Source organism: Paralichthys olivaceus, chromosome 12 (assembly GCF_024713975.1).
Source record: "Paralichthys olivaceus isolate ysfri-2021 chromosome 12, ASM2471397v2, whole genome shotgun sequence".
Classification (NCBI taxonomy): Eukaryota; Metazoa; Chordata; class Actinopteri; order Pleuronectiformes; family Paralichthyidae; genus Paralichthys; species Paralichthys olivaceus.
The window spans coordinates 4371057-4394012 of NC_091104.1; the positions used below are offsets into that span (position 1 = coordinate 4371057).

The 22956-nt window shown below is 46.9% G+C and overlaps 1 protein-coding gene across 2 annotated transcripts in view; it reads right to left on the reverse strand.

The window, feature by feature from the left end:
* LOC109646653 (protein jagged-2-like) overlaps positions 1 to 22475 on the reverse strand; it is a 37928-nt gene extending 15453 nt beyond the window's left edge. For both annotated transcript variants that reach the window (XM_069535803.1, XM_069535802.1), the window contains exons 1-5: positions 22067 to 22475; positions 20960 to 21283; positions 8775 to 8832; positions 3286 to 3540; positions 3016 to 3076 (exon numbers count right to left, since the gene is read on the reverse strand). In XM_069535803.1, the coding sequence (XP_069391904.1) occupies positions 3016 to 3076; positions 3286 to 3540; positions 8775 to 8832; positions 20960 to 21283; positions 22067 to 22135 (767 nt within the window). In that variant the 5' untranslated portion in view covers positions 22136 to 22475. The remainder of the gene's footprint in view (positions 1 to 3015; positions 3077 to 3285; positions 3541 to 8774; positions 8833 to 20959; positions 21284 to 22066) is intronic.
* Between the last annotated feature and the right edge of the window lie 481 nt (positions 22476 to 22956).

Consider the following 22956-nt stretch of genomic DNA (forward strand, 5'->3'; position numbering starts at 1 on the left):
GATACAGCGCTCTGCAGCGAGCGCTAATGTGCTGTAATGTGCTGCAGTGCACTGGGACCGGAGGCTCCGGGACTCTGGGGCCGGGCCCTGAACCTCAGTCCTTATTTGGAACTGAACGATGTGTCTGAGGCGCAGAGGACAGCAAACTGTCAAATACCAGCTTGTTGGCAGAAAGCGATCAGACCCAGGATCTGGTTGAACCGTTGTCTGATCGCGTCCAGATTTCAATCAGCGTTCCACCGGTTTTTAGATGTTTGAGTTTAAACGACGTCTAACGGAGTCAGAGCTGCTGTTGACGGAAACATCTGCCCACATGCAGATGTTTCACATTCTATCTTCACCACCTTATATTAGCGGAGCAGCCGAGGATGAATGGACCGTCCGCCTTACTTCAGGTCAAGTTGAACTTCTGACCTGACGATGGTCGTAAATATCTAAAGTCAAGGATTATGAAAAGTCCTGAACGTTTCTTCTTCAGGTTCTTTAAATATCTGCAGCAGCAGCAAAGCAATGAAACGGTTTTTATATTTTAGATGATTTTAATAAACGAGAACCTCTCACTGATTTCTGATGTTTTGGTTTTCATCATTTCTCAGTTTTAACTGTTCACACGACTGTGACAACTTCAATCCGCTCTCACTTAGAAAGTGGAGCTACAGTTACAGTGTGTGTGTGTGTGTGTGTGTGTGTGTGTTGCGTACTACACAGCTGTATATATGTGGTGTTGTCCGGCGCTGCGGTCGGCGGCGGTGCCCTGCACACTGTCAGCTTTGCAGCAGCGGTGGCGGCGTGGACAGTCTGTCTGGCTGCAGTGTGGGAGAGCAGGGGAATGGTTTCGGGCAGCCACAGGCCAAGGGTGGCATTACCCACAAACCCCGTCGCCGGGCTACTGCCGTTCCATCAATGGAAGGGGGCCGCGGGGGCCGGCCAGAGCTTAAAAATATCCCGCCTCACCCACAACACCCCCCCCTGTCCCACTGTGGCCCCTCAGACAAACCACACCCAGAAGACGGGACGGTGAGCAGGGGCTGAGGTAGAGGGGGCTGTTACTGTGAGTGTGTGTGTGTGTGTGTGTGTGTGTGACTGGTCAGGCTGAATTATTTACAGGCGAGCCTTGCGCCCAAATCCAGCGGACAGACTTAGCCCGCTGTTGCCTAGCTACATGTTTAGTAGTGTCACATGAGGAAGCGTAGGTTGTGAATGCGCTGTGTGTAAGAAACAAGATACCAAACACACATTTCTTCTGCCCGGCTCAGACGCTTTTCTTTTCCTTTTCTCCTCCGTTTCTGTCTCTCAGAGTTTTAACCCCTCGGTTTCTCTCTCTCTCTCTCTCTCTCTCTTTGCTTTTCCCCAGTGGATTTCTCTCCGTCACTCGTTCTAACATCAGGCTGCTTCGTTTTTTAAAATCTGATTCCAACAGAAACACCTCGAAGCTGAACGTAACTTCCACTCTCGAGCTTCTTCTGGAGGTTTCACACGCTACACCACAGACAATCTGTTGTCACATGCTCCGGCCCCATATTTACAGCTAAGCCGTCTCCATGACAACAGAGCAAACTCCATCCACTCACGAAAAATAAAACTATAAAAAATAATAATTTCAAATTACAAAAAAAATAATTCAGAGGGCATCCGCGCTTCATTTAACGATCGAACCTTTAAAGAAAAATGGATTACAACCTAGTTTGTAGTTTAGCTTCGGTTGTTTGTTTGGAGGTAAAAACCAAAGTGAGCGCGGCACCTGAGCCCCGAGCTTCACGTCACAACTCGACCAGAACATCGAGCTCTCGTTTCTTTTCCCGCTGGATCATTTTGTTCTCTTGTTCCTGATGTTGTTTCATTGTGTGAAGTGTTTTAACAATGTTCTCTGTCCGTGTCTCCTTTTTTATCCTCTGCATCTTTTGCTGATAATTTTAATGTGACAGATTTGATTAATGTGGACTGTAAATAAAACCGAGTTTTTCTTTTCTTCACCACTATGTGTGTGTGTGTGTGTGTGTGTGTGTGTGTTCCTGATTGCAATGAAGCTCAGAATCACATGTTGAGGCACATTCCAGGGTGTTCCTCTCTCTTTCAATCCTCCGGCCATTTCCAATGTGAAGTGTCAGCTTAAAGTCGGTTCTTAACTAAATCAAACCTGCCTCGGTATAAAACCCTCATCACCTCCATCTCCGTCCCCCCCCCCCCCCGACACATTTTACATCACGCGTGTTCCACTGTGTCTGAACATACATGTTCACTTCCACATGGAGTCACATCGAAACTTCCCTGTTGAGGTTCAGATCGAATCTGGATTCTTCAAATGTGTTTTTTTTTTTAAATCTGCAGTTCTCACAGAAATCTCAGCGAGGATGGTTTTGTGTTTCTGTCACTTCTTGAAAATAGAAAACATCCTGAGAGGCCGACAGGAAGGAGGAGAATTTCATCTTCTGATCAAGGAGCTGCGAGATGATCCCACTTGATCCTGTTGGATTCTATTGTTATGTCACATTCACTCACTGAAAAAGCTTTTTGTGTTTCCTCGTGTGTTTAACAGACAAAATAAATCAACTTCTCTTGTTGTGCTAAATAAAACCATGAAGTTGAGTGGCAGCCATAACAAGGCCCAGGATAGGAAGAGGTGATGTGGGCTGCAGACATGAGAGGGTGAGGGTGAGGGTGAGGGTGGGGGGGCACAGGACGAGGGAGGAAACATAACAAAAAAAAAAAAACAGGCCTGTCTCCCTCTGAGTGTCTGTGTGCGGGCAGACGCAGGACGGCTTTAGTACAGGAAGCAGAACAATGGGATCAGAGCAGAGGGATGGAGATAGAGGGATGGGGGGGGGGGGGGGGGGGGGGGGGGGTTGGACTGCTTGGTATGTTATCAACAACCCCCCCTCCCCCCTCAGCCTCTCATCAGTGCTGTGTCACCACCGTTTTCCTCATTAGGCTCGGTCCAAACAAGATCACGCTCTGCATCAGTCGGCAGCTGCACGGTGACGCGGAGGAAAACCAAAGGACAAAAACACGACTTACTTGCATTCCCCCGGGACGCTGCACGTCCCGTGCAGGACGCTGCATCCTTGTTTGCAGATGGCTATGGGGGAAGAGAGGGAAAGTGACACATTAGGATCAGTCCTCGTCCAAAATAGAATATTTCAAACTGAGGCCTCTGGATTGGTTTATGAAACTCAGAGGCTCTTCTCAGTCTGTTGGAATCTGTAAAAACTAAAATATCTGCTGATTAATCCTCTCTCGTGTCGGACATGTGGATCACGTTGTTTCCAGTACGATCGACATCCTCACCTGTCTTGCAGTCGGGCCCGGTCCAACCCTCCATGCAGCCTCGGTTTCCCTGCTGATCGCACACGTAGTGGCCAAAGTAGTCATCGCGGGGACGACACACTTTGTTGCACTTGCTGCCGTAGTAGTGCTCGTCGCAGCGCACTCGGATGGTGTACTCCAGTCTGGCGATCAGGCTCTTGTACTCCACCGTCTGCTTCTCCTCTCCAGGGTTGATGGTTCCTTTGTGGATGCTGCGCTCGATCAGCAGCTCCTCATCTGGACAAGTGGAAAAAAAACATGTCGGACAATTAAAAAACACACGGAAGGAAAACTGTTACGTTCTGCACTGATTGATTTGTGCTAAAAACTGAGGAGGATATTGTCGGGTAAGAATTTAAAATGATGTGCAATACTTTTCCAGCGCTACAGAAAAAAACTTTCAACATTCAACAGGTCAAGTATTTTGGGTCGGTTTGCAACCGGCGTCAAAATCACAAAACTTCTGAATGACATTCCAGGGACGGTTCCTGTTGTGGGACTTGACCCAACAACCCGGTGTTCAGTGGGATTCTAGAATCCAAGAGGCTTCGAGGAACGTCTGTTGTTAACACAGATCAGAGAGAAGGCGAAACCTCAGGTCAAACATTCCTCCGTTCAAGAATGAGGAAGACCAAAGAGGGAAAGAACGGGAAAATGAAGGAAGCACAAACGGAGAGGGCGTCGGAGCGAGGTCTGCGAGGGCTTGATAACCAAAATGCTTTTTCAGTTTTCCTGCTTGGTGAAATGCTTTTCTGTTCCCCCGCTCCCCCGCTCAGGATATCCAGCCCCGACTTCATCGGAGCCAGGCCGGAAATAATAAGAGATGGGGAACAGACGAGGAAGGGCGACATAGGAAAGGCCCTTTAGCTCGTTCTCAAGGAATAGAGGCTCAGCGGCCTGGCGGGGGGGTCACTGCTGCAACCCGAGCTGAAGCTGAGCTGGACGACACAGCTGGAAGCAACGATGCTGTCATCGTCATCTTCAGTGGACTGAGGGAAGAGTTACTGGTTCAGGCGGAATAATAAATAAAGTGATTAACTGGATTCAATGTGTTTTCGGGTTTGATTTAACATTTATATTTTGCTGTGTTTATTTGAATACAGTTTGCCAAAGTGTTTATTGTCTTCGGTTCATTAACTGTGGATGTTAACATTCTATTGTGCTGGAGTTCGAAAACCCTCCATCTCCGAGCGTCTCACAGCGAGTCAACACACTGCCACAGATTTCAGTCCCACACCCACCACCTGAAACACCCAGGCTCTCACTCACTGCTGTTCATCTCCAGCAATTAGATATAAAAATAAAGACCAATCGTGAGCTCCCTCAGAGCTGGAGGAGCTAAGAGAGGCCGCTGTTACCAGGGAGAGCAGCAGGGAGAGGGCCGCGGAGAGAGCGCATTCAAAAACAAGGGCCTTCAGATCTGAGCAGAGAATCAGGACGACAGCAACGAGCTACGAGTGACCGGTTTGTTTTCCAAGCTGCCCGTCACCGGAGTGTCAGACGGTGGCGCTTTGACCTTCGACCTCTTTGCAGCTCCTCACTTGTAACAGCGGTGATCTCTGAACTGAAGTCGAGACTCTGTTCACACCGGCAGCTCAAATTTATCTAGTCATCTTCCGTCGTCTAGAAACATGTGAGATAACACGACAGACATCACGTGCACTCATCCACAGACATGCTGCAAAAAATACAACATGGGAACATTAGCTTGAATATGTATTGTGTCGCCTAATGAGTATAAATACACGTGTTCTAGAAAAGAGATAAAAGAAATTAAAATATCAAATATTTAAGACCTTCAAACTAAAACAGCTTCCAAGGCCCAACATTCCCTTTAACTTCAATACAGCTGCTCCACATTTCACACAATCCCAGATCCTTGAACACGCCTCATACTGGGATCCATGCCAGAGTTTAATGAGTTCTTTTTTGGCTCCTGTCCCATCATTCCACTAATGTTTCGAGGAAATCTGTTCTGTAGTTTTTACGTTATCTTGCTAAAAAAACCAACTAACACACGGACAGGGCCGCGAATATACCGTCTTTGGTGGAAGGTAATAAAAGAAGCGAACACTCGGCTCGAAGCTCTGCACCGTTTTCTTGAGAAAGTAAAAGTTTCTTTGCTTCTTATCTCTTCGATGTTTTTAAGATTCCTCAGATTTATCCTGTGTTTACATCGTGGATGCTGAAACACCTGGAAGGAGACGCGGTGCGGAAGCATCAGCCTCAACACAACAGCTGGTTGTCAAGGTGTTCCTTTGTTTTGGAGAGCATCTTCCTCCAGGTGATGCAACAAGACACCTAAGACGGCGTCATAAAGAAAAATGGACGGCAACAGAAACTGCACTTAATCACTTTCAGACGCCGTCATTACAACTCTTCACTTTCCAATTCTGCAGAGGTTGTTATCGCTGGTCTGGGACATGAATCAGTAACAGACACAAGTTCTGGGCTCTTTGTAAAAACTATGATAACATTTCAGGAGTGATACCAAAAAAAATACTTTGATAAAAGATTTTACAGATTTGTTAAAAAACACCATCCAAGACCAACAAATGTGTCGTCCGTCTCTCAACGTGTCCTGACATCACCACCCTCTCCTTGGCTCTCAGCTCCGAACCCATCGGCTCCTGCTGAAGATGTAAAACCTCGAGAAAACCTCCAGAATGATTCTAGATACAAGTTATCATCAGAAGAACAGCTGGACGCTGTCGTTCTTGTCAAACGTTCCTCGAACAGCAGAAGAGAGGATTCGTTTCAGAGGCGGATTCTTCCACATGTGTTGCTCCGGTGCGTTTCGTGGACGGCAGGATGTCACGTGTGTTGTTGAGACGCAGTAAACGACAGCGCGGTGCGTTCAAGGAACACGTCGCCCAGTGTGACGGTGTGGCTCAGAGGAAGAAAAGATGCATCAGGCTTCGATAATTACTTGATAACAGGAAACATGGATTGTTGTTTGTTGACTACAGTAAAAACGACCTTTCTTTAGGTCCGGCGTCGGTATTCCTCTTCCCTCCACTCGAGCCAACAATCCACCAGCGCACGGCGTCAACAACAGCTCTGCCCTCTGTTCTCCTGCCATTTGTGTTTTGCTTTGAGAGAGGCGAGGGCTTCCTGAGGTGTAAACAGCCTCCACAGAGCCTCGTCTTTCCTGAGGCCTCTCCAACCTGCCACCCAGACCCGAGTCCACGCAGCTGCAGCAGCAGCACACGCTGCAACACACGGCAGGAAACTCCACGTTTCATCCATTTCACCGACAAATGGACAAAACGCACAAACCGAGAAAATAATTCTTTGTCGCAGAAATAAAACCTTTCACCCCGTAAACGACTTTCAACAATGAATCACCCAGTATGTTCTGTGGGTGTTGTAGAAAATATTAAAGGAGACGATAAGAGATACCAGAGGAACCTTTTAAGGAGCGTGTGATACTCGCTGCTTTTGTAATCCAGATGTCCAACATGACTGAATTTACTGTAGGCCTACTTTAGATCGAATGTGCACTGTGCAGCTGTATTATGTAGGAAAACAAAGAGCAGTGTAATCGGGATTTATGTTGGCAGACAATCACACGACTCAGATTTGGCTCTCAGGCAATAAAACACTTGATTGGGACGAGCACAGATTCTGATTCCTGTGAAAATCTGGTCCGACGCACACTCGCTCCTTCTCTCTCTCTCTCTCTCTTGTCATGCTGCAGCATCACTAATGCTCGCCTCACCTGCTCGAACGCCCACAGATGGATACAACAGGTCCGTGCCTGCTCTCTGACAAGTATCGAAGGTAATTGCCCAAAAATGCAGGAAATCCCAAACGGAGGCAGAAACCGACGAGTGAAAGTAGAAGCATCGAGAAGTAGATTAAAAAAAACTCGCCACACACGGAGCACACGTGTCCAGGGCGACCCATGACGCAGCCTTCTGTCTCAACTCTGCGTTCATTTTTATTTGCGCCTGTCTTCTGAATCCAGAAAATGAAATGAAACTTTCAATGCAACCATTAAACAACCAAATGTACAGGTGGACAAGCGGGACTGAGGTGCTGCAGCACCAGAACGAGCTGTCGCTGTGTTCCAGCATAATGAGGCAGCGTCCAGTAGCCAGGCAGCTGCTGGGATGCTAATGAGGAGAGGACAGGGGGGAGAAAAAAGAGGGAGAACCAAAAAAAAAAGAGAGAGAGAGAGAGAGCTGTGGCCCCCAATTAATGGATTAACAAGGTAATGTGCTCACAGGTTTGATACAGAGAGCGAGGGAGTGACCCCGAGAGGCAGCAGAGAACCAACTTCCTGTCAGTCACAAGTCCGATCTGAGGGGGGGGGGGGGGGTCTCACAGCTGATTCTTTTTGGTGGCTCTATTTTTTTTTTTTGCACGAGGCAATAATCACAATTAGATGGACGGTGCCAGACACTTTCTTTTACGACTGAAAGCAAAAGTGTAGAAGTAGATTAGTTTTGTTCTTTAGCTGCCCGAGGGTTTGAAGTCATACGTTTTCAAACTTAACGTGACCGTACAGTAACGAGAGAACATTTACAGTAAATATAATGAATAAGTCAAAGACGTTTGATGAAGAGATTCCCAAACAGGATAAAGCTGCAGATAAGAACCTCTAAACCTCAAGTCAAGCAGCTCGTTACAGATCAGACGAGCACACGCCAACACCGACATGTTGCCACACAGTTCCACGGTGCAGCGATCGGATGTGTCTGAACACATCGATCCTGAGCAGCTACTCACAGAATGTGAAGAGAAAGATCCACAGAAGAGGGATTACTTCCTTCATAGGCTTAGTTTATCGTTTATCAGCAGAAACTCGATCCACAAAAGGTCGTCTGCTCCGTTCAGATTACAAGTACAAATACACACAAACCAAAGTACTCGGCAGTGACTGGTTCTGTTCACGGTGGGAGATCATAACGGACAATACTCGTGGACATACTCACAATGACAAACCTGCTCATCATCACTGAACGATCAGATAAAGACTGAACTGGACTCATGAGACACAGAAAAGATTTCACTCATTAAGTAAAGTCTGGACATTTCAAATGTTTGTTGCTCCGGACATTTTCCAGAAATATTCCCACCAGCCCCTCAGTAAAACGTCCCGACACATGGAAGAACACAAATATCTCAGGACGTGGAAGACGAAGACGTCAACTTTGAACGACAATTGCTTTGGACAGCTGCTCTACAGGCTCCACCCCTCGCCTGAATGTTCCTGTTGTTGTGAACGAGTCGCACCCGGACAATCTCCCGCTCCAGAAAATGTCCCAGACCCAATCGTTCGCACGTTTTCTGGAGTTTGTCTCCGAAAACAACTTGACATTGAAGAGATTAGTTTAGTTCTTGTGTTACGGGGGAGGGGGGGGGGGCAAAAGAAATGGAGAGAGGAGGTAGAAGATAAGAGAACTGAAAGGTTTTATTTCCCATGATGCCGTGTGTGTGAAGCAGCACGGAGGGTTGAGTCTTACCATTGCTGTGTGTGCCGTTGTCCCTGTCCCACGCCTCCACTAGCACAGTGTACGCTCGCTGTAAAGGAGAGAGGAGGAGGGCAGAGGTTATCAGAGGGCACACTAATACAGAAACACACACACACACACACACACACACACTTGCTGAAACTCTGATACGCTCACTTCAAGACGTGCACGTGATGTGGAGTTTACACAGAAACTCAGATATGAATCACCGTCACTCATAAACAGACCAAGAGAACTTTGACACACACACACACACACACAAACACACACACACAGACACACACACACACATTTGGCATAAAAGGAGAATAACGGTGGGAAAATCAGCCGCGTTCCCACACTGCTGTCACTGATTAGCTGCAGGCGAGTTAATAGGTGCAGTTTTGTCAGAACAAAACACCAACGTGCATTTTCCACACAACTTCACTGTGATAATCTGCTTTACGAAGATTAACACGGAACCTCGGCTTCTCTTTGCCCCTCGTCTCCATTCCAGAGGACGAGACGTTTCCTCGGCTCCAGTTTGCTCGAGGTGCTACGGATGTGTAGACATCTTCATTTTATACGGTCTCCTCTCTAACGACGGCTCTTTTTAAATCACTTAGCTAATCAAAGATGAAATTACACTTTAATGAGATCTTGTGTTAAACTCTCGGAGCAGTTACACTTGTTTGTTTCTGAATGACTGTTTCCTCCAGTGTGTCGTGAAGGATTTTGTTGTGAATTTGAAAGTTGTGCAAAGTTAAAGACGTCTTTGATAAAAGGAGAAAATCAAAGCCCCACACTGGCCACTAGTCTGACACGCCCCTTAACAAAGCAGGTAAAGCGAGAGCGGAGGCCGACATCTCCTACATGAGCTGGGAGCTTACTTAAAATAAGTGTTTGGGACAGAGGCTGAAAAGAGGAGCTGCAGCGGTTTGAGGGAAGTGATGTGTTTTCTGAGGATCAGAGCATGAAAACATTTCTGCAGTAACAACACAAATTAAAATGATCAACCTGACCATGAACACAACATGTCTCCTTTAAGATGAACGGCCCTTCCCTCTCTTCTTAAGGCCCTCACACACCGGGGGCGAGATGAATAAACAAAAGCCACTGATATGAAACACAGCAGCTCATTCTTCAGGCAGAATTCATGACTTCAGGATCACGCAGTGAAGAAGATCTCGACCTTTCCCTCACATGATGAAAGAAGAAGAGATTTTACAGTTTCACTGCCTCACGATGGCGACGATGACCACGCCGGCGTCTGTCAGTGTCTTGGAGAAGTCGACCTCCTCTGCGGAGCATTTGCCTGCTATGATTCAGCATCGTGTGAATGTGTGAAAGCGCAGCATGCCTGCACACTATGTCCTACTTTCCCCGGCCGACCGACTCCGCCATCCCACAACAACAGACTCAAACTCTGGATTGTTTCAGGTGCAGGGCTGTTTCCCCCCCCCCCCTCTTTTTTTAAAAAACTTTTCACGCGCATCAGCAAACAAACCACGATGGCGCTCGCTGTCTGTCAACTGCATGGGGCCGGACGAGCAGCTGCGAGTTCCCATGACCTGGGTCTGACTCAGAGCGACCGAGGGCCGCAGGGAAGATTACAGGGGACGTGACACAGGGAGAGATTAGAGACAGAGACACGACAGAAACATGAAACAAAAAGGTAGAGAGCTGAAGTGCTTTATGGGACTTTAAAGTTAATTTTATGGTGCTTTAAATTTGAGGGGGGGGGGTAGTTCCCAGTGTGCAGGACAGAGAAAAAAGGCTGTGTTGCTACAAGTAGGAGGTTGATTCATGTGCATTCACAACAAGCAGCTCTGGAGGTGTTCACATCAGCACTGACTTCTTTAAAATGTGGTTCTCACAAAAAACCGGGTTCTGCTCCGAGGTGGACGACAAGCTCAATCTTTCAGAGACCATCACGAATGAAGGTCAAGACCTGTGGCACGTTTGACGGATATTAAGGAACATCAGAGTCCCAGAATGATTTATACTTCATCATAACTGAAGATAAGGTGAAGTAGAAAAATCCTGGAAACAAAAACGTTATCGAACAACCAGACAGAGACAGTTGGTTTCCGCAGGGAACTCATGTGTGAGAGTTTTACTACAGCGTGTTAATGTTTGTATCGTTGAAATTACAAAAGCATTTTATTACGTGTCGTGAGAGTTAGTATTAATGAACGAGTTGAGAATCTACTTCCTGTTTAAAACGACGCGCACGTGACCAGTGCACGTGAACGGTCGTGTGATATTCTTTCAGAATATGGAGCTAAAATCATTTTAGTTCTGTGGATGTAGCCTGAGAGAGTTGCTCTGTGAGTTTCAAACATTTGTCATTTTCATATTTAATATTTTTCACATACAGACACTCGTCTGTGATAAGAGACTGATAATCCATAAGCCTCCCGTTCAGACCGACGCCCCTCGACATCGGCGACAGACGACACGAGTGTGATTTATGAGCCCAGCGAGGAGCCAGAACTCCGATGAGTGAAGAGAACCGGACATCATCATCATAATCAATCTTCCTCTTTGTAATCAATTTCAAATGTCACAGCCACTGGCTCCAAGAGAGCCGGGCCCCGGGGGGGGGGGGGTGCTGTGTGTAATGAACATTTACATGTGTTTGAATGTGTGTGTGTCCTTGAAGGATGGGAGCAAAGTGTCACATCCCCGCTGTCTGCAGTGAGGCCGCCATGCGAGTCGATGTGCATTTGTGTGTGTGTTGGGAGACACTTGACACCTCCTAACCAATTTACAGGAGTCAGAGGGATTTGAGTTTTCATTAGTCGAGGAGAACCCAGCTCCTCGCCGCCTTCACCTGTTCAATGAATAAATTACTGCTTCCCGGCGACAGGAACAGCCGCCAGCTACACGCAGCTCTGCAGAGAACACGCTGCTCTGTGAATTCACTTGTTCATCCGCGATTATCAGAATTCGCTGCTACATTTGGAGGATAATCGAAAGTCACTTCAACTTTCGAGTCAAGACTTCAGACTTTAGGCGTCTGGTTCTATGGAGAAGCTCCACGACTGAGGTCGAGAGAATACGACGAATCAAACTGTTCCAATGGCACGACTATAAAAACAATGGGTTTCAGAGCGGAGCTGTGTCGCTGCTATTCTGAAAGTCTTTGTTCAGAGGCATCTTTGATTTTTAATTACAGATCAATCAATTAACAGTTCGTCACAAGTTCTCCGCTCTTAACGAGGATTCTACTCAACAGAGTCAGAAAACACCGACTGAAAAAGCCGGAACCGTTTTTGTCATCCAGCTAAAAAACAAACTTGATTTTCAAACTTTTTTATGATCAGTTTTAAAGACGTTTAATATAATTGGATTTATCGGTGCAGCATTATAAACATGCATTTACATGCATGTCTGTTATTTTTGGGACAACAAAATAAAAAAACACAGATAAATTAAACTCATCAGGTCACAAGTTTTCATTCAGCTTGAAATTGAAGAAACGAGAATCAGTAAGAAGAAGTTTCAGTGTTGGAACCAAAGACAAATAAATAAAATACCTGACACACCAACACTTTCATCTCACGACTTTTAAATGGGAAGAGAGAGTAAAATCAAGATGAGTGTTCTCGTCCTAATTGACAATTCACAGCAGCGGGGAATTGTTAATGAGGGAGAGAGAGAGAGAGAGAGAGAGAAAAAAAAAGACCCAATTAACAACTTTTCCGGAGTCGTGATGAAGACGGAAAAAAAAAAGCAGCGACAACACCTGTCACGTCACACCTGTTAGTGTATTAACATGAATAAAACATGTGGCTCGCGGCAGCGGGGAGCTGGGATGGTTAATTTAGCACGTTATTAACGGAACCAGCCCTCCTCCTCCTCCTCCTCCACCACCTCCTCTTCTCTCTAAGGAGGCCTCGTGCAGACAGCAAATCGAATCAAAGCTAATCTAATCAGGTCTTTATCCTGAGCTGCAGAATGGTGATATGACCCAGTTCACTTTTCCCACACCAAGCGCGTGAAAATCTATTTCTGCCGCCCTGGGTTACGCCGACTCCTCCAGCGTTGCAGAGGTTTTCTGTGAATTAGTCTTTCAGAGAAGATCGGTGGCGTGTGTGCTCGGTGCAGACGGGACAAGATGGAGATTCCACCTTAAATGGTCAGGCCTCCGAATTCCACGAAATACAAACTGGCAGGTTTGCTTCAAATACAACGTTGAGTTTTCTGTTGCACGCTGGACTCGTGCTCACGATTCCTTCTGGCTCTTCATCAGATAAACGTGTCCGAGACGTCAAACGAGTCCTGATGAGCTCGGAGAGTCACAGCGGTGCTCAGTGGTAAAAATCTGAGTCTATGCTGTAACAACATGTACGAATGTGTCGCAACTGCAGGTCCGGAGCCAAGATGTTGTGGAATCCACGTTTTCAATCATGCTCATCTGTGAACTTTAATCTTATGATGACGGAGAGAAGCAGAAGAGGATTATCTGTCTTTATCATGATAGATAACCGAACGGTATAATTCAGTCAGGACATCTTTCGTCAAAGAAATCTTTATTTGCATCTGCATGAATTAGATTTAGATCCTGGGACCTCTCTGCGTCACTGTGGACAGTCTAAGACAGAGACAGCAGCAGAAAGACCCCCGAGGGAAACGGAACAGAACCGACAGTGGACAATGTGGACAAGAAGCAGTGGGGGGGGCGCCTTGTCAGGGCTTCGCCAATGAATGTGTGGAAGAGAGTCAGCCGAGCCGTCAGCTGATGTGGGCTGGCTCTGAGATCAGCTGCTGAGCTGAACTCCACTTTGTGGCTGAACTAACGATGTTATCAACTACTACTAATAATATATAGTTCATGTACATGGACAGAGACAGGTCAAAGTAACGATGAGCATCGGAAACCCAGAAGCTACTGATTTGAAAAGAGGCTGTGAATGGTTTGAAGTGGCAGAAAAGACCAGAGAGAGAGAGACAGAGAGAGAGAGACAGAGAGAGAGAGACAGAGAGAGAGAGACAGAGAGTTTCAGTTTCATCATGACCGTAAAAGTCCACTGTGAGAGAATCTACTCCACAACCAGTCGGAGGCTGATTTCAAACTGAGGATCAGCTCTTCAGCAGGATTCTAACCCTCTCTCAGGGAGGGCGGTGGCTCGGGAGTCACAAGCAGCAGCAGGATGAAACATTTGAAAATGTGAAAGATAAAAATCAGATGCGGCAAAGAGTAAATAAAAAAAAGTTTGACTGGATGCAAACGTCCTGTGCAAAACCGTCCAAACAGAGATGATCTGGTTTGTTAAATGAAACTGCAGAGTGTTGTTGTGCTCCAAGAAGATTTGCAGCTTCTTGTAACTTAATCTGATTAAAAACGAATTTTTCCAACAAGTTTGTTCCACAAAGTTTAGTGGAAATCTGTTTAGTAGTTTTTGCTGATTCCTGCTGACGAATAAACTAACGAACTAACGAACTAACTCACAATCAGAGGTGAAAACTCTAATCTCTTAACAGAGCTAATGACTGTCGAGTGGTTTGCCATCCAGTACAGTTAGATCATTTGAGGGTTCCGACCACCAGACTGGGGACTGGAACCAGAGACATCGCAAACCTCCAAACACCTTGTTGACTCGCAGCAGATTCAAGACGACGAGGACGACAAACTCTTCTGGAGTCGTTACGTTCTCTTTCTCTTCTCCTCCTCTGGCAAAGACTGGACGCAGCCACGAAATCACAGCTGTGTCGACACCTGAAAACCAAATCCAGCATGTTGCACTCCAGAGTGCAGCACAAGAGCGGCCTTATGTAAACACTCCCAAATCCATTCCTGACACTTTGCCCAAAGCTGCTGCCCCCCCCCCCTCCTCCCCCTCTCCCTCCCTCTCTGTTTTTCCTCTGTTTCCATCTCTCACCCTCTTCAGGATTTCTCCTCCCTCCACTTGTCTTCAAAACTCAATATCTTGCCACAAAAGCCGACGCACAAACTCATTGTTCCTGTTGAAAGGTGCAGTGACAAAGAGATTAAGGCAGAACTCCTGTCCACAGGGCTGCTGGGAAAGTGATACTCACGCCATTGGGCAAAAAAAAAAAAAAAAGAGCAGCGACATCACTGACCCACCTGAGAATCGACGCAACAACTGAACAAGCGGCCTGCGTCCTCGAAAACAAACTATTGGCTGTGTGCAACATTAGATCCAGTTATTGTTTCATCGTCACTTTGAGAAGAAGTTTAATCCAGAACAGAAAAGACGAAGTCAAGAACACAAGAGACTGAGGGTTGGACAAAAAGACGTACGATGATTTTTCTTTTATTTCCACCGACTCAACGTTCCCTTGTGGGAGAACTTCTACATCCCAAGACAACCTCATCTGAAGAAAAGTGTTGAAAGCTCCAGAACCAGCATGTGAGCGGGACTTGAGCTGAGAGACGTTGAGCTTCAACAAGATTCTTCCAGTCAAAGCGTTTCAAACCCTCACGACACAAGTAATAGTAATAACCCTAACCCCAAAGATATATCGAGTGGACCGGACATGGCGGAGTGGTTCATGGGTCTCTACTTGAACTGTATTATTTGCTGTCAGACATTCAGGCCCCAGATGTGTTGAGAAACGCTGCTGAACCTTCACCCGATCCCTCCGGAGAGGACGGTTACATCAGGCCGCTCTGCCTCTGCGGCTGCAGCGACGTGCAGACAAAGGAGAACTTTGTAGAGATGCTCGCTGGAGAGGATTTCCACCAGATTCGAGCTGAATGATGAGTCAGGGTGTGTTCATTCATGCCGAGCCTGTTTGCAGCAGTTTGCTTGAACTCTGGGGCTTTGACTCCTTCAGTTCGGTTTATTCCTCCTCGATAAGAACGACAGTCGTTTCGGGAAAGTGAAGAAGAAAAAAAAAATCCCCTTTAAGCAGATTAAAAACAAACTGACAACATGTCGAGCGTTAAGATTTCATTTTTTAAAAGTAGAATAAAATGAGGCCGTGCTGAACATGTACGATGGGGGGAGAAAAACTTTGGATCATAAGCTGCGTCACAGTGGGAGCCCGAATGAGCCAAACTCAAAATCCAACACAACGATGGTTCCTCACAGTTTCAGACCAAAGAAAGCAAACAGTAGGTGTGATCACACCCTCAAAGCTAGCAAAACAAGCTAGCACGACCGGAGCACAGGAGCCAGAAGATTCCTAACGCACCAAATATGTAGCTACAGGCTCTTTTCTCCTGGTCGGTTCTCAGAGACGGACAGAGGAAGATGGAGAAGATAAACACGAGACAGATGAGATATTAGGAGATGAACAAACACAGAGGAACAATGAAGGGTTTGGTCATCGACAACATCCAACTCTTTTTTTCATTCCCAGCCTCTTTCATTCTTCATCTGCCTCTCGAGGTCCAGCTGAGCTCCATCAGAGCTGTGAGCAGCTATCTGAGTGTAATAACAGGCTTTAATCACCGCTGCTCGCCTCACTGCTCCTAACGCATGCATTTCACTGCCTCGCCTCGCGGCCGTCGGGACATACACGATGAACACAGTGGACTCATTACAGAACATTTTTCACTGCAGGACAGAAGCTGTATCTGGATTTAGGGGCTGTCACATTTCGAAGGCTCCCTCAAATATGTCCTTCCATTCCTGAGCAACAACCCAGGATTCATTGCCTGCCAGTGACGAGGCTAACGATGCAACGTAAGAGCGGGACAAGCTGCTGACGCAAATTAGAAGTTCTCCCTTGACCAGTGGGTCTAAATTTGGTTTGGTGGAATACACCCCTGAAGAATGCACCCACTGCATCGGCTGGCATCACGTTCATTCTCTCTCTCCTTCCAACAGCAAGTTAGGGTTCAGTGTTTTGCTCGTGGACGCTTCGGAATCGAACCACCACCATCTCCTGACCCACGGCTGTGAGCGGGTGTTTAAAGCAGAGCAACAGACGACGGGGCTCCGACTCACCATGGTTTTCACAGTCAATTGATTTTCCTCATTGTTAAAATGCAATTTTTCAAACAATAAAGCAAACGTCCACAGCGTCAGAGCTTCGTGTTGAATCTCACATGAGAATGAAAAAGCTCATTAATAACAACTGATCAAAATAACTCAACACAACAGAACCGATTACACAAACAGCCGCACACACACAGTTGATGTAAATACTGTGAACAAACAAGGTCAAAACTTTTTTAAAGGGCAGTTTTTTCTTCATCGTCGTGGTTTCGACGCAGCGTGACTGATTCAAGTGGAGCTGTTTACATAAAACCAGCAGCATCAACAATCGATCAGCCTGTCAGACGCAGCGGCTAATCACACATTTACACGCATCCGACCGGAACCAGGTCAGCTGACATGGAAGCTGTGGCAGCGTGGGAAAGACGAGGGGACCCATCCTGACCACAGTTAACCGAGCGGAGAGCTCTCGACTGCCTCGGCACAACATCACGTAACAGAGCCCTGCTGTGGTGGAGCTGCAGGCTTTCAGGTTTATTGCAGACACACGGAGCAGAGGAGCTGAAGGGGAGCGAGCTGCATATTTCACGTCCGAATGTGTTATTTTCAAAAGGAAGAACATGTTTCCGATTATTCCATCTGATTCCTCTAACAAGGTTTGATGTTCCAGGGTTGAGAAATGTTCGACGAAGAGGAAAGAAGTGGAATGAAGTCGGGTCTTGTTGCTCTGGTATCAACTCTCTGTTCTAAACAGTTTCTTCTTTCAGAGCAATTTATGTAACACTGATAAATAACCAATTATATCCAACTGACATTTCCATTCAGCTATTTAGCAACAACAGCAACGAGACGTGATATAACGAAGCACATTTATATGAACCTGTACTTTAATCAAGCACTTTGACTTCACTTCAGATATCAGCATTCAAATGCCCACATTGTTTTCTATATTTACCTCCGCCCAGGAGGGTCAATTTTGATCCCTGTCTACTCGTTTCTTCATCCACGTGGACGTCCTTCTCTTTCTCCTGTTCCCCAAAACTAATCAACTGTAAAAGCATCAACGAACTGAGAGGAGCTCCTGACGGAGGAGCAGGTGAATGACTGCGCCAAAGACGCACTCGGCAAATGAGCCAAACGGCCGGCAGCGGAGAAAACAACCCAACACGAAGACGACGTTGCACTTTGTGATTGCTCTCCGATACTCCTCCGAGTGAACTGATCTTACGCTCGGAGCGCTGTAATCATACCCACTGTTCCTAATGCTATTTGACTAAAACATTTATTCTCGGAGCAGGAGGCCGCGGAGGTCTCTGAACAACAGCTGTTCCACCTCTGTGCTCTCAGCTCTGCCAGGCCGACGAGGGAAATCTGGCAAGAGCGGGGGCCGACCCGAAAAAAAAAAAAAAAAAAACACAAGCTATGAAACTGAAGGAGTATGAACCCCTGATCCTTGATTTACTCACAGAGGGGTGAGAGGAGGACAGCAGCTCTAAAAATACCCCATAAGGAGAGGAGGAGAAGGAGAGAGGGATGAAGACACAGGAGAACGTTTGGCGGAGGAGGAGGAGAAGAAGTAAATGCTTGTTTTGTGTAAAAAAAAAAAAAAAAAAGCATCTTAAGTGTCTGCGTCCTAAAAATAAATTTTCCTCGTGACTGAAAACTCACAAGGAAGCTGAGTTTTGTTTAAAGTGGGGGCGGCTTCCTCCCTTCCTCCCTTCCTGTCTTCTCCATCCCTCCTTCGCTCGGTCCATCGGTCAATCCCTCCCCCCCCCCCCCCTCATTCCCTTTCATGAAAAAGATGTCAGTGAAGACCCAAACAGCCGGAGGGGGGGGGGTTGGCATGAAGGGGAAATGATCAGTAAAAGAGGAGGCAGAACAATGACCTTCTTCTTTTATTTTTTTCCAGCCGTTAATTCATGTCAGGACCAGTGGCCCAGATACTGAGGCCGTCCACTATAGCAGCACCAGAGGCTACAGGCCACGTACAAAACACATTCTGTCACATTCAGACCGCAATGTGTGGCGGGAGGAGGGCGACGGTTTGGAGGCGTCTGATCCGGGAAGCGAGTGAGACATCTGTCGTCATCTCAAACCGGGACTGATCAATTTATCGATCAATAGTCAAACTGAACTGGGTTAAAACAGACCAATTAGTTTGTGATGACGATGGAGCGTTAAACTTAATTCTTGATCCTGTGAACGTGTCTCTGTGACAATGAATGAGCTGCAGGTAAAGAGTAAGTCGACCTCGACCTGAGACGTTTATTCTGTTGTCAGCTGACTCAGTTATGTGTTTAGTGCCCCCTACTGGGAGCAGAAGATACGCCAGAGACACGCCGATCTTTCAAAAATGTGTCACTATCCCTTTAATGTTACCACAATGCACATGACCTGTATCGTCATGGTTACGGCGTATAAGAAAACGTAGCCAGGGTAATAAAAGATGGTGGTCATGATTGAAAGGAACAACACTTGATAGGAAACCAGAAATGAACAGCAGCCCGACATCCAATGTGTTGTCGTCACATCCGTCCTACACACGCTCCGTGGCTCCACAATATCACCTCTGTTCATCACGATGACCACTAGAGGGCGCTGACACTTGAACATAAAGTGCATCGTGACAAATTCCAAAAACCCTCAACAGCTTCCACTTAAACAGCCTCCTCAGAAGAAGCTGAACGCTGATACTCTCCTTCATTGATGTCCCTCACACACACACACCTCCTCCACCCCGCCCCCCCGGGCAGATAGTGGAAAATACTGACCCCACACACGCCGAGTTAGACAATGACCCAATAACGGACAGAGCGTGAACCTGAGAGGCGGCGAGGTAAAGGCATCCCCCGGCCCAGATTGCCCGGGGTTCTTCATTTGTTTGAGTAGTTGGTGACACCGATACCCGCCGCCTGTGTCACACACACAACTTAGTGGTAATCGTATCCGCCCGCAGGGCCCCAACTTACTACTTCCATCTTCCCCTCTGCTGACAGCTGACCATGGGGAGTGATGAATGGGGAGGTCACGTAGCCAGGCGCGCTCACAAAGCACCCGATATGTCCGATATGTATGTTCTGACATGAACACACCCACAGCGTTTCTGTTCGTTCAAGGCAAATATGACCGGAATGAGTTTTAACAGTCGAATGACTGAATGATTTTCTATCAGACTGAAGCAGAAATCGAGGGGCCAGCTACTGTTTAGCTTCATGACTATGAAAAATCTTATTGAAAATATTCGAGGAATGTGACATGAAGCAGAGAAAAACATGTCCTGAGTCTTATTTTGTTGAAAGAAGTGAAATAAGCTGCAAGTTCAACACGTCTCCAACAAAGATCAACTTATTTCAAGATTTTTCAAGAAAAATAAACCTTCAGCGTCTGAAAATATCAAACTGAGCGAAGTTGCTGCAATGGACATGAAACAATTGGTTTTAGTCTGAAAGTATTAAATAGAGTTTTTCAAGGTGAATAACTTGGTGCAGTGTAAAACCCACTGAAGTAAATGATTGTTTATCTAGAGAATCATACATTTTCTCTAGACAATGTGGCTAAAGGACTTTTCAGTCCAGCACAAACTAATGCTAACTTTATTGGCTGTAAATATACAATATGTCCCTATACTGTTTTCCAATCGCAAGGACTCTTATTTTGACAGGTCACTCAGCTGATGTGGGAATCAAACCTGTGACGTTTCCTCCACAGGACGTCACTTTGCCCATTTAACCTCGCTGATACGGATCTCTGGGTGTTACAGGCCTGTTCATAACGCGCTGCTCCTGTTTCCCACGCTGACTGGAGCAGGTTGTGATTGGTTCAGATCAGGTAATAAGTTGCCTGCCTCCTCTTCATCTTCACTCCCCCACCCTCACCCCCTCACCCCTTCAGACACTGGGCCCCTCGCCCCCTCCTCTCTCCTCTGCACAGTCTGCAAAAACAGCAGCTCGCTTAATAACTCATCACACCCAGACACAACCGCTCCAGCGCCGTGCGCAATAACCGTGCTTCACGCGCGCTCGGGGCTGTGGCGAAGAGAGGAATGTGGGAGATGTTTGAGGTCGTGGAGACGGTCGGTGAGAAAGGGGCATGAAACACGACATCACGTCATGTGACGGAATGATAAACTCCCAGCATCCTCACTGTTGCATTAATGACCCAGGATCATGAGTTCTGGTGCATCCACGTCAATGTTTGGCTAATTTTACGCAAATGTTGCGTAAAACTCGTCTTTTGAATTACAACACACAGATTTTTCTCACATTGCAAAATGACACTTACCGGCCACGCGAACTGGAAGGGGATGACGATCTTCCCGGCGTCGTTGCTCCGGCTCTGCGCGCTTTTCTGGCCGCCCTTGAACTGAAAAGTATTCCCACCGATAACTTTAGTAGTTTCCGAGCCGTAGGTGCACAGCCCGTTGGTCGTGACCTCACTTTGATATTCCTTTAAGCACACTTTGAAGTAGGTGTCGCACTCGTCCGCGCCGCAGTGGCCCTCCGCCGCGCTCTTCTCCGCGTCGCAGCAGTCGCCGTTCAGGAGCTGACCACTGGGGTTATCCACCGAAATCAGCTGCAGCTCGAAGTACCCGGTGGACTGAGACACCTGAGGAGGGACATGACAAGAGCGTGAACGGGCTGAAGAGACTCACACTCTGAACGCTGAAGGGTCAAGTGACATATGGCCATCGGGACAACAGATCTCCATTCATGGAACTGCTGCAGAATGAGGCATTTCTTCCCGAAACAAGCGGAGCACGAGCAGAGTTAAGGGCAGAGACAGTGAAGAGTCTCTGCAGCCTCACGCCGCTGTGGTGCACTTTGGCACAGCTGAGCTCCAGAGCTGGATAGCACAGACAGTTACTCCAATTCAGCTCAGTCTGCATATCAAGCTGCAGAAAAACACCTCGACTGAGAGAAACCTTCAGAGTTTGAGTTAAAATCTGATTCATATAATTATCATGTTTCAATTCTGTGACTTTTCCTAAGCAGGTGAAGCAACGTGAAGCTATTTCACCCAGTTCTTTTGCGTAATCATGGCAAAAACTGTAATTTACGCACGAACCTTGGCACGGATTCTTCGGTGATGAAACAACTTTATACCAAATCATACCCGTTGTTTCTAAATCACCCAAAAAATGGATAAGTGGATCTTCACTCAAATGTGCAGCTCACTTCACAGAAGAGCTTTTTTATTGGCCTGCAAATTAGTTTTATTTCCCAAAGGAAGCGCGTAAATCTAGTAAAGCCATGATCACATGATTCAAACCACAGAGCAGACGATTCAATTAAGGCTGGAATTTAACCCTCAGTCAAAAAAAAAAAAAAAAAAAAGACGACTTCCAGTGAGAGCAGCATCGAACCCACAGAACTCAAATCAACTTCTCACCTCAGCCCACAGCGTCAGGAGGAGACACACTAGAGAGACGCGCTGCACTTTCCCCAGATTATTCCACATGTCTCCAGCTGCTCGGTGTTGGTTACCATGAGGGAAATGCAGAAATGATCTGTCTCAATCAGTCAAAAATACTCATGAAGACGGAGAAGAAGAAGAAGAAGAAGAAGAAGGAGAAGGAGAAGAAGCGGTATCCTCCTCGCCCCGGTGTCCGAGGCGTGCACAGCGCGGCTGCTCCCCGGGATGCCAGCGGCTCTGGAGGAGGAAAAGCGCACCGCTGCTACTGTTCGGTCCGCGGACGCAGCAACGACAAGACGCGTCAACTCCACTTGGCTCCGCCGCTCGACGCACTAAAGAGAAGTGGAGCCGCGGTGCGTCTCTGCTGCCCACAGCCGGAGCTGGGTGCTCCCCGCTGATGGACGGCTCCGCGGACCAATCGGAGGCCTGCCGGGTGGAGCGTTTCACAGCCACGAGCCAATCAAAGAGAGGGGCGGGCAGAGGGCTGCTGATGGGTTTATTATTAAAGTTCTCTCAAACAGGAGCTGGTACTAATATTTCTGATCAAACAGCGTCATGATATCTCACTGGACACGTGTCTGAATTATAAATTAACTCGTGTTTTGTCGTTAGAAATGAAATGATTCGTTAGAATAAAACTAAATGTTCATGTTGAATATGAGACAATGAATAAACAGGGAGAAGATGCAGAGTAACAGGCTGCATGCGTTGAGTGTTGGTCTGTGCACAGCTCCTCACCGACCTGCAGGCGCAGGAAACATGGCTGTTAGCGCCCTCTACTGACCACAAACAGCACAGTGACGTGGATATGATCAGAGCCAGTGCCCCCCCCCCCATCTGTAATCCTGAGGTTTTACTTCATAATA